We start from the raw sequence: 12,762 nt of genomic DNA on the forward strand, positions 1-12,762 counted from the left end.
CGAGTAGAACAATCCCGAACTGATCAGACCGTCTCTCTCGAACCGACACGTGCAATAGGCTAGGAATGGCGAGCACTGGGTCGCAGTGTCGCAGCACACCGTATGATGGAAAAGGTTGGCAAGTAGCGAGCTGAATGTCGAGACAGCCCAGCATTTTGCTAGCGCAACAGCGACGAGGTCAAGGTTAAAGATGTCTCGAAGATCCAACGACGTGACGCGGCTGGTTTAAGGTCGACTCTCGATTTTAAACCTGAAATCTCGCATTCCCTGACTCGATATAGACAGGTCGACGTAATTTCTCTGTATAACTAGGATTTTTCGCGCTTATTGTACTCTATAAGATATTTAATGTAATCGAGAGAAACGTTAAAGCGACACTCCGAATCCTGATATTTCCAATCGACTAAACGTTGTGCGTCTGATTCTCGTCGCGAAAAATAAACAGCTACGAGCGATGCGTTTCGTAAAACATTCTTACGAGCGTTTTCCTCGAAACTGTTGGTAAAATCGCCGAAGAAGCAAAAACAAAGCAGTGGAAGCCTACGTGCGTTCTCTCCTTTAAATCCAAAGGTCGGGTTTCGATCGTACCTCGTGACGTCGACATACGGTATACTCGGTCAATCTAACTTACCTATGCAACGTACAGCGACACTCGATATCCATTGGAAATTTAAGCGAACAATCGTCTAAAATTTATCGTTAATTTTCATTTGAAATGATCGGTCGAGGGACAAGCGATTAGACCACAATAAAGTTAAGCGAGCTCGTCTTCTATTTCTTCTATTTGCGAACGAAGCTACGAACGACGTGTGACCATCGGAAGATAAATAAAACAGTTGCTCGAAATAGTTGATAGTCGAGTAAAATTAATCAAACGATCGACCAAAATATAACTCATCTTCCAACTTGGTCTCTAACTGCACTCGCGGCATACGGTCTCCGAAAATTAAACGAAACGATCACTCGAGATGCGAATATTTGTGCACGAACGAGACATTGAAATGTATAAAAATAGACAAAAGTATATAAAATATCGCAAATACGACTGCTCTCACAACGTCTATGAAATATAGCAAATCTCTCTCTTTCGTGTTATAGTCTTATTCGTAAAAATACATATGCAGCTCGTTAATCACAATTTCCTCATTATCGCGCGAGAGCATCAATCAAGAAACAATCGGTGGAGATCAAACAAAACACAACATCCCGCTACGCGTCTCCGATTCCCGCCATTTGCAAACAAAGCTGCACCCGCGGTCCGCAATTCAATATCCCATTCCGTCTATCCTTTATCCAGTCTGATTATCGATCATTCCAGCCGCATAGAATTCCAGTAATCCCTTTCAAACGCAATATTCGCAATGCGATGTCCGGGCCTCGACAGAGTGAGAGAGAGAGAGAGAGAGAGAGAAAAGGAGAGCGAAAGAGAAAGAGGGAGACGGCCGCGTTCAACAACAAACCTCGTCGAAGCTTTGGCTGCACGCATCGCACACCCAGTCGTCGTCATCGTCGTCGTCGTCGTCGTCGTCGCCGCCGCCGCCGCCGCCGCGTGATACTATATCGGGGCGTCGCGACGCCTGCGCGGGTTCTCGCAACGATCAGCTGGCTGGAACCTGACCGACGAGGGGCAAAGAGACCTAACCAGAGGGAGACGGAACGATCGGATACCAGTGAGTCGAAGCGGGACAGCGCTATATAGGAGAAAGACGGGAGATATCGAATGGGCGAAAGTTAGAGAAAGAAGGATGGAAATGCGTGGAGTCTAGTGTCAGTAGCGACGTCGAGGGTGGCCTCGTCGGCAGCTACGCACGTTTTTGGCAACGTTCGTCGATGCCCATAGCTCTGATCGTGGCAATGGTGTTGATCGTGTGCACGACGTCGACGTAGCTGCCGAGAGCCGGCGCGCGACTCGACGACTCCTTTTCGCGCAGTGCTGCCGTGACGGTCGATCGAAGCGCACCGCTGAAACCTGGGAATGCCACGCAACCTTCCATTTTAACGACTCCACGATGCATCTGCCCGGCTGCCACGTCGTCGTCCCGTGCCCTCCGTTCGAGTCTCCGGATGGTTATCTGAGTTACAGGAGGCTCGTGTATCGACAAGTACCAGCGTGAACCCTCCTACGCTAGCTGCCGCCCAGAAACTCGTCCGAACCAGCGGTATATCCACCCTGTGGTTTCCTCGCTCGTTCGCGAACAGTACCGTATCTACCTTTTGGAAATTGTTCTCGTTGAATTAGAATATCTCGAGTCTCGTTGACGAATGACGACAGCAAGGTAGAAGGAACGTTCTACTATCGCAAGAGGGACAGAGTCGACCAAAGAAGCCTGTTTCCAGTGAAGTATTTTTCTGATTATATCGTTAGTAAAGTGATCAGGCGAATCTGTGCGCTCGATCGATCGTAATCGCAAGGCCGTTGCTTGTGCAAGGAACATAAACACGATGGTTAAGTAGTGGAGGCTCGATAAGGGCTGCTCGAGTGCCTGATCACCCCCTGGTCTGGTTCTGTTGCAGCTGCGTACCGAGAACACTCTCTCTTCTTCGTCGATAACCAGCCAATAAACGGCGGGGAGAGCACGCTCGCGAGGCAGAAGCAGCGTCGGACCCGCGGTAAGTACCAAAACAAATATGCCGCCGCGGACCTCCGCTCCTTTTTTCCGCTGGAACGAAAATGGATCTCGATTTTGCCCGACGTCTAGGTCGCTCTACTACGTCTCTCTCTCTCTGTGTCTCTCTGTTCTTCGCTGTACTCCAAAGGGTTCGTTGACACTGTGGCTAGGAAATCGACTTTGGAACTCGTTGGCCGCCGAAAAAGGTCACCGACGATACAAATATAGAAACGCGGTGGAACGAGGCCGACAGTGGAGCAATATCGAAGAGGAGAAGGGAAGCGCGGCTGTTTAAGGATCCCTGCCGTGTCTCGTTTGTGAATCGATAGGAATTTTTCTCCTCTGTTAAGCGGAATCTCTAACGAATCGTTCTGATATACGGAAGAATCTTGAGAATCTCATGTGTGTTTAGGAAAACAGTTCGAAGAAGTTGTTGTTGCTATCGCGAACCGTGTGTACAACGAGTGATAGAAAACAGAATCTAAGAGTAAATGCCTGCCATAGAAGCAATAAGCGAGCCTGGCTCGTTTAATCTGCAACTTCAATAAATAGGACTACCGTAGAAATCGGACCTACTGCTGAGGGTGTGAAACGATCGTCTTCCACGTGTGATACAATACGATACAGTCTCCTCGAACGATTCTTAAACGATCATCGTTTAGGAAACGGAATAATAGAATAATTGCGAAATAATCTTGCGTCGAGTACACAAACGAATAAGTAAATAAATAAACGAAATCTTGGACGTTGAATAAATAAATAATTCTTAGAGACTCGGAAGATTATACCGTGAGAGCAAAACTCGTGGTAGAAAAAAGCACGAGAAGGGTGCAGTGAGGTAGATACACGAGGGTGCACTCCCTTCGAACAGCGGGAGCCATTGAAACTAAGGTTTCTCGAGGTCGGAGGTCTCTGATGGTACAGAGGGTGACTCAGCACCGGTGGACGAGCGCGAAAAATCAGCGCGGTCCCCGTAACCAAGATCGGCATCATAGTCGTCGAGTAACATCGTCATGGCTCCACGTATCGTCATCTCGACGATGATCGCGTTTGCGTTGATCCTTGCTTGCTGGTCTGCTCAAGGTCACGCGGGTTTAGCGAGGTTCTACGAGTCCGTGCCCGATCTACAACCGGACAGACGAATTCCTAACAACGACTACGCGATTCACGGACCGATCGTCGACGATCATGAGTTCCCTCGAGATCTCAGGGAGCCTTATCCAGGCAAGAGTTTCGGTCCCATGGGTCCGATCGATGGTTCGTTGCCCGATGACGTATCTTTTCGAAGTTTGGCCTCCGGACAAGAGGAAGCAGCCAATTCCATGGAACATTTGTCGTCGAATCAGGCGATGGAAGGGCACGAAGATGAATCTAAGCCTAGCAAACCGGAGTATAAGATCATGTCTGTGGAGTTTCATCGGGTCGAGACACCGTTTATCATTGGAATCTGGATCTTCTTCGCGAGTCTCGCGAAAATAGGTACGGAATGCGTGGAGCTTGAACTTGGCTCAGGCATTGATTGTTTGTTAGTTTCGTTGGTAGCCGCTGTGCGGTCGACTCTTGTCGCTGCCGCGTGGTAATTTCGGTAAACCGATGGCTTTCGACCCTCGTTCGGCGAATTCGATGCTGGAATTTTGAGACGTAATGGAGGAGTTGAGATGTTTAATTATTTGTAGCGATTCGTGATAACACTTTGGTTTAGTTATCGTGGCAGAGTTTGACGAATGTATTATGCGTGTTATGCAAGCTTTTAAACTTTCATTTCTGCTCTCACGAAGCACGATTATATTGACAAAGTTTGGCAATCGATCTGAACTTATACGCATATATAGTTGTCCTCACTCGTGTTCGGATTTCACAGTATCTTCGAATTTATAGTTTTGTACACGAAATAAAAAGACGAACGTTTAGCTGTAAAATTTCTTTCAATATCGATAATAATTTGATTAAATGTACAATTAAATAGATTAATATCGTATTATACATATGGATTTGAAATAAAAAGGAGAAAAATTAATTTTAGTTGCGTGTAGAACGATCGTATGGAACGTAGAAGCTAGATAACGTTAAACGCAAACACAAACTTGGTAAAAAATTAGTATACAGTGTGGAGATATTGCCTTACAAATTTTCGATAAATGTGTCATAGCTTTTAGTTTTCCAATTTGTTTCAGTACTATCATAATAATCGTGTCGTTATATTATATTCGTCGTTATATATATCAATATTAATGAAACTTTGATATTCTTTGCATGATGCACGTAGTATTATACGTAAGAGGTTCTTGCGATAAGTATTCAAATACTTCCGTGAATCACTCTAAGCGTCGAAAGTGGAGATTTTCAGTATGAATGAGATATACTGGTTTAAAGTCGACGCTCTATTTTAATAGTTCTAAAACCTAATGAATTCTTCAATGAATTATTCTAGCACTTGCGATGTTTAACGTCGTATTCGGTATAGCGTTTAATCCCTTAACCTACGATTTACTTTCGAGAATTTTGGGCCGAAAACGTAAAAAAGCTATTATACAGGGTGGTTGGTAACTGGTGGTACAAACGGAAAAGGGGTGATTCTGCGCGAAAAAAGAAGTCGAAAATATAGAATAAAAATGTTTCGTTCGAGGCTTTGTTTTCGAGAAAATCGACTTTGAATTTTCGCTCGGTACGCGTGCACTTTATCGCGTCTCGTTACAACGGATCTCACTGTAGATCGTTGTCTCGATTGACGTTATTTTTTAAATTTAAAAAATTTTTAAATTTTTAGATTTTTAATTTTTTAAATTTTTAAATTTTTAGATTTTTAAATTTTTAAATTTTTAAATGTTTAAATGTTTAAATTTTTAAATTTTTAAATGTTTAAATTTTTAAATTGTTATTCTATATTTTCGACTTCTTTTTTCGCGTAGAATCACCCCCTTTCCGCTTGTACCACCAGTGACCAACCACCCTGTATATTATATTTAGCCCGATCATCGTACTCTACGGGCTATGCCCGTAATGTTTACGTTTGGTCCGATCGTCGTACTACGGGCTATGCCCGTAGTTGTAGGTTAAGGGGTTAAATTCTACTAAAAAAAGAGTGACTTTTTATCCCATTTGCATCTACATCGTTTATCGTTCGAATTCCACAGTTAACATTTTATTGTTGTTCGTTTAAGAAATCGTCGTTCTTACTTTTTACGACAATATTGGGATTTGTTGTTGAATTCACATTGTGTTTGGTTGGTTGAGAAGATAAGAGATAATATTTTACGAAATGATTACTTGGAAATTTCGAACAGAATTATCGGAAATATTGAAAATTATCGAGGTAGAAACATTCGACCGATTCTTAATCCGATTTATTTGATTATATGCTTCTCTGTGTGTCGGTTTTTGTATTTATTAAACGCTTCGAATCGCATTTTGCTTTCAATCGCTTGGAAAATTCAAACTCGAGAAAATAATCTTCATAATACGTTTTGCGTTCTCAGTTTACATTTTTGCCAGAAAATCGTTTCAATATTTCTTCCCTCTTTTCTAAGAAATAATAATTATTAGGATTCATAGTAAATATTCGAAGAAATTTCTTTATTATGCTTTAAATATTCAAAAAGGTTCCGTTATAATATTTAGCATTATCTACTATTAATTTACTTACTCTAATAATTTAAACATTATTTAATATTAATTTCGTTGCTCGAATAATTTAGTATTATTTATTATTAATCGTATTATTTTAATAATTTGATAATTATTACTTTTATTATTATCAAATAATTTTGCATTATCATGGTATTATTTCGGTGAAATAAATCTCTGTTTAATTTCTAGAATTATACTTACAAAAAGTCGGAATTGCATAAACATCTGCAGTCTACTAATTAATAGTCTCAATTATTCGAATTATAATTGTAACCATTATGAAACTAGTCGATTGTCTCATAGTTTATTTCCACCTAGTAAACATTAATCTCTGAATATTACCTACTCTGTTATATAAATGATTATTGAATATTAGACTCGCATTAAACTCTATAAATAAGGCTGCATTGTGTTGCATTCTATCGTGTTCGAGTTAATGTAAAACGTTTCCATTTCGAAGAGGGACGATATAATATAACCATGTCGATAATACAGTGGTCAGACAACTCGATGTAACAACTACGAGCCAAAGGTTCGAATAACGAGGGTTCTACTTGTTTCTCAGTAATATCGATCCCGTTTGCAGCATGCTCCTGAACTACTGTACTGTCCGTATACAATCAGGCTTTTTATAGATTCAACACATCTTACAAAAATAACAGCCAATATCGCGTCTCCCTCCCTTCTGTTCGACGACACAATTTGCAAAATATCGTCGCGTGTCTATCTCTTATAGGAGAGCAATTTCAAAATTCTAATACCATGTCAAAGAGATCACCATTATTGCGACAGAAACGTTCGGGTCATATCCGAATTGATAATTCTAGTAGAATTCGATCGTTAAACGATATTCACAAAATGCTCGTTATCTCGCGATGACCTGGTCGATACCAAAACCGAAGACAAGAGGACTAGTTCCGTGATAAGCTGCAACAGGCGGTTTAAAAACCGGTCCAAGTACAGCGTTCGTCGAACGAGCGTTAATAATAAAACGTTCGCGTGCTACCACTACGATCTACCAACGAAACGATTTTTCGCGATTCTACGTTTCCGCCGCATTCCCCGTTCTATTAATACACCTACGTGCAATATTATTCATAACTGTTCGAACACGAAAAACACGCGTCTTTCGCGTTATGAAAATTATAATCTAAAAGATGTTTATCACTGTTAACGTAAATAATTCTTTATTGAAACAACGAGTACTATTTTCATGTGTCTTGTTGTATGCCGTGGATTCAAATTATTCCAACAACGTCCACCGACCATCGATATCGTTCGAATAATTGCAACGCTGTGAATCATAGTGACATAAGTCGATCCACAGCTACTTTTGATAAAATAGTGTTCGTTGTTTATTATTGTCGAAAATTCGTCGTACCTTCTCAAGCCCTGAAAAGTGCATCACGTTCGAGAATAAAGTTACAGCTTGTTAATTAATTACGAAACCAAAGGGATGATACTTTCGAAAGTTAAAATACGCGACAAAGTTCGAGTCGCCGATATCTTGACCTACACTACTGCGATTTTCGCGTCGTTCAGTTATCACGGGTGATAATGTACGTAAAAGCGAGGCCGTGTTAAATTATGATCGCGTACGTGCAGGCTTCCACATGACGTCAAAGCTGAGCAAGATCTTTCCGGAGTCCTGTTTGCTGATCGTTGTCGGCGTCGTCGTTGGTGTCTTACTGTTCCAGGCGAGCAGCGTCCACGTGTCACCCTTAACTCCCGACACGTTCTTCCTCTACATGCTACCGCCCATCATCCTGGATGCCGGCTATTTCATGCCGAACCGACTATTCTTCGACCATCTGGGAACGATACTCCTGTTCGCCGTCATTGGGACTATATTTAACACCTTGTCGATAGGTTAGTAAAAATTCAAAACTATTACGAAGTAGCGGAAAGTAACGTCGTAAAATTTCATTTCAACGTTGTTTGCTCACCGATCCATTCGATTTTCCGCTATTAACGTATCAAATTTTTAACAATCGCCGTGTTTCGCGTAATTCATTGCACTGCTTGCTCTTGACCTGCGATAGGAATCATTTCGCTTAGAATATTTTCGATATCGTAATATCTTTTAGTTGTACGTCAGACTTTCGTTTCATTTTAGTCAATTTATATTAGAAAATTTTCTTTTTGTCAAATTATGGCTATGGAAAGAACGAGAATTCCAGCAATTTTCTTAATATCTTCTATATAAATACTATTATAAATTATTTCATTGAATAATAAAATTGATAAATATCGATAAATGTTGGATCATAAATTTTATGATACTTGATACGCGTTATCCTTTATAAACCATGACAAAATTTGTTTTATGTCTCTAATTTATAAGACGAGCTTCCAGAAGGGATCTCTATCGTTCTAGTACGTTTTTTTATTTTATTATTCTAATATTATGTTCCCATTATCCCAATACAAATCACAGTGACTAAAATTTAAGACTAAAATTTAAGATCCACTTTTCGAGATTACGCAAACAAGATACGCTCTTCTCTATATATTTTTTTAGGTTTTCTCTCTTGCTAATGTAGCTTTTCAGTTACATCGATCTACGACCTCCACGATATTTTTTTATTTTCGTTTCGCCTCTTCCATGCGGATACGGGTTCTGATGATTTAAACAGACGTGGACGTTTTTCAATGTAAACTGAGATAGATGGCGCTTTTTAAAAACAGTAGCGAAGCGTTTCTTCTTCTTCTTCTTTTTCTTTTTTTTTTTTTTTTTTTTTTTTTTCTTAAGAATTCACGTTCAGGACGTAAATATTTATTTCCTCCCGTGTTACGTTGTTTTTACGCTAGTTATGCCTTCTACGTTTCTACCTCTGTTTATTTTTTACCGATCACGTGTTGAGTGCACGAGAGTAATTGTGCAGCAGGTGTTCAAACTACTTGTGAGATTATCGATGCTGGTCCAGAAATACTTCTTTCTCAAACATTGGCAGCGTTCGATGCGATAGAATCGCGCAAGGGCACTTTACGGAGTTAATTAGACCTCGTAATGGAATAAAAGATTCGTTGTCGATTAAACGATAAACTCGAGCGATATTCACTGACGGCAACGTATAAGTACTTTTACGTCGCTTGAACGATTTGAACGCATTTTCAATGGTCTTAATGTAACTATCAGGTACAGGAATCGTCCAATTAATATTATTCTTTACTTTATATCGCGCGTATATGTAAATGTTTCTTAAGATATTCCGTAGTACAAAAATAGCTGAACGCGTTTAAAAGTTAGTGCAAATCGTCTTTTGATGGATCTCAAAGAGATCGCTTTAAATCTCACTCTGTTTATTTCTGAAATGAAACATAGTTTTTCATATTACTCTAGGGATTTTGTTTTTCCAACTATTTTTAGATAGAGCGGAAAGCTTTTCGAAGAAAAGTACGATATAACGTTTAATACGAATCTAGAAATTTTAGTTGTCAATTAATTCTACGTACGACGGCGAATGAAAATGTAAATAAATTTTTTAATTAATCTGAAAATATTTTTTTAATAATTCCTAGTAAAGCCTATTAAAACACGTGGAAAATATATGAAATAAAAGCTCTTTCGTTCGCAGTTTAGTTTTTCACGGAATTAATTTCGAAAATTTCCACGTATACGCTGAACCGCGTGCACCCGCTTCACTCGACGTTTATAAATATCGTAATAATCAAAATCGGCCTTCCACCTTGTCTATAACGACTAGAGAAGATTTCAAGGGAAACGTTCTTTTCTTATTAAAAAAAGAACATCGAAGCCCATCCTACAGCGTACTTTAAAATCTATTAATATCCAAAACTCGCACTAACGCTCACAGTCGCCAGTTACAAACATTCGTAGCGTGTATTCTTTTTAAATATTAACTCAACATTTCGTATTTTCATGTCAGCTGTCCGTTTCGCGCGTTCACCCATTCGCAAAGTTCAACCACGCGCTTCGCAACCACCCATACAAACATAGAAACTCGTGCACGCGAACGCCTAGGTGTATCGAGTGTGGAAACGCGCGGATGTCGAACGCGCCCACGCGAATTCTGTTTACGACGCAACGTGTTCGCGAACGTGCGACGTTTCTTCGTTACGAAACGTCCGCAACTCGCTCGATGTCCACGATAATTAAAGACTCCGCGAGAACGCGACATTCGTGGAACCGGTGATCCGCGTTTGTTATTAATATCGATGAACAAACGCCGCTAACGCGAGGACGGTCCTCGCCAAAAAAATTTTCGTACCGACGATTTTTACCTTGGACCGCGGATCGATCTTTTTCTTGTTCCGAAAAGTAATCGAGTTACCGATTGGTCTGTTTACGCGTTTGGGTTCGAAACGTGTCGCTTAGAACTTGGAATTTGCACAGGACGAGATATAACACAGTACGGAAACGCGCAGGACAGAAACAGTTATGACATTGGTGTATTGAGAATAGCGAGATATATAAAAAGCTGGAAATGTTATTTCACACACGAAGTATTAAAAAATACTGGATAAAGGTTTACATGAAAATTTAATAAAGCGATGGAGATTCTGGTTTTATATTTTATTACGAAGCGAAACAACTTTGTTACCGGGTTGCTATGATGCTGATTGAGTGAATTCATCTGTGGACATATACGTAGTTCCGATGTAACATTTTTATATTTTACCATTTGTATATCGATATATGTGTTCCAATTTTACAAAGTTGCGTTTTCTATATTTGAAGTTTAAACCGAGCAATATTACATGATATATATAATCATTACCTAACGACGATCAACTGGATGTAAAGGAGATAGGGGCAGACGATTAAATATAACGAATGGTTACGACATTTTAACTTTCCATTAAATTTGTAATTAAATTAATAAAAAGGAATGTGGAACATTCCCCCCTAAACATCTACGTTCATCGCGAACACGAAGAAATGAAGTTTACATTCACCATTGATTCCGATTGAATTTCATTAAAAACTAATTACATTTGTAGAATACTTCATAATACGAAACAGTTGAACGAGCTTCAAAATGAATCGTTTTACCAATTATTGAAAATCCAGAAACTCGAGTTTCGACCTTTTAATAAACTACTGCTGAAAATTTCAATCTCTCGCATTTCAATGGCGTTTAAACTGCCATCTTAATTATGGTTGGATTAAACTAAAATTTGATTAAAATGGTTGATTTTTAATATTCTTATTTTTTTTTTTTTTTTTTTTTTGTAAATTGTTTATAGGAGCTTCGTTGTGGGTGTTAGGTAAGAGCGGCCTGTTCGGTTTCGAAACTCCGCTGTTGCAAATGTTCCTGTTCTCCGCGTTGATCAGCGCCGTCGATCCTGTCGCCGTGCTAGCGGTCTTCGAGGAAATTCACGTGAACGAAATCTTGTACATCGTCGTATTCGGGGAGAGCTTGTTGAACGACGCTGTCACCGTCGTAAGTACCGTTTATGTTCATCTTACAGGGCTTAACTACCTTTAATGTTGTACTAGTTCCGAGGATCTTTACGCATACCTGATTCATCGCAATTACGCTGCGCGTGTATATGCATTTCTGACGAGTACAATGCGGATGCCCGTGCATTTTTGAGAAGCTTAGGGCTGAAAAATTGTACACAGTGACATATAAAAATATATAAAATATCTAAATATTATATGTAACAATATATAAAATATACAGGGCGGTGATATCTAACAGAAGAAACGAATTCCTATCTAAGATGAATTTTTCTAGTTATATTCATGATCAATGTTATACAGGGTGGTTGGTAACTGGTGCTACAAGCGGAAAGGGGGTGATTCTACGCGAAAAGAGAAGTCGAAAATATAGAATAAAAATTTAAAAATGTTAAAAATTAAAAAAATAACGTCAATCGAGACAACGATCTACAGTGAGACCCGTTATAACGAGACGCGATAAAGTGCACGCGTACCGAGCGAAATTTCAAAGTCGATTTTCTCGAGAACAAAGCCTCGAACGAAAAATGTTTATTGTATATTTTCGACTTCTTTTTTCGCGTAGAATCGCCTCCTTTCCGCTTGTATCACAAGTTACCAACCACCCTGTATAAACATTATTTTCTAGTTATAATACGAAACTGCATAAACATTTGTAGTCTAACAACGAGTATAAACATACAAAGTTTACAAGGATAAGAATAAACGTATAAAATATCACAAGTGAAACACACTTTAACCCTTTGCACTCGGAATTTTATTTCAATTTCCTTATCAGCAGCTCTCAACGCTTTTAAGCGTTTTATTTGAAATTTACTTTAACCAAAACACCAGTTAACATCAGTTTTATTCACACTATCGTTGTATTTTCTAATTTTTAAGTGTACGACATATCTCGAAACAATTTCTAGGGTGCAATCCTGCTTTTCTTTCGCACGTTTCACAAAAAAGGGTGGGACTGAAAGAACGTCGAGTGAGACTCGACAAAGGAGTTGCTGAGATAAAAACTGATGTCGAGTCACACTCGACATAGCAGTGCAAAGGGTTAAGATACTCGTACATAACATATTACATATATGTTGTTTAATCCCAGACTAT

The 12,762-nt window shown here is 39.6% G+C and overlaps 1 protein-coding gene across 5 annotated transcripts in view; it reads left to right on the forward strand.

Annotated features, from left to right (window-relative positions):
* The first annotated feature begins 3,350 nt into the window (after positions 1 to 3,350).
* The window catches only part of LOC117234516 (probable Na(+)/H(+) antiporter nhx-9), a 41,911-nt gene continuing 32,499 nt past the window's right edge, over positions 3,351 to 12,762 (forward strand). For 3 of the 5 annotated variants that reach the window (XM_033495826.1, XM_033495827.1, XM_033495828.1), the window contains exons 1-3: positions 3,352 to 4,088; positions 7,842 to 8,105; positions 11,448 to 11,644. In XM_033495826.1, coding sequence (XP_033351717.1) covers positions 3,623 to 4,088; positions 7,842 to 8,105; positions 11,448 to 11,644 — 927 coding nt within the window. In that variant the 5' untranslated portion in view covers positions 3,352 to 3,622. Of the gene's footprint in view, positions 4,089 to 7,841; positions 8,106 to 11,447; positions 11,645 to 12,762 lie in introns of all 5 variants that reach the window. The other 2 variants (XM_033495830.1, XM_033495829.1) reach the window with 2 other exon arrangements.

Source organism: Bombus vosnesenskii, unplaced genomic scaffold (genome assembly GCF_011952255.1).
Source record: "Bombus vosnesenskii isolate JDL3184/JDL3185 unplaced genomic scaffold, Bvos_JDL3184-5_v1.1 scf7180000013305, whole genome shotgun sequence".
Lineage (NCBI taxonomy): Eukaryota > Metazoa > Arthropoda > Insecta > Hymenoptera > Apidae > Bombus > Bombus vosnesenskii.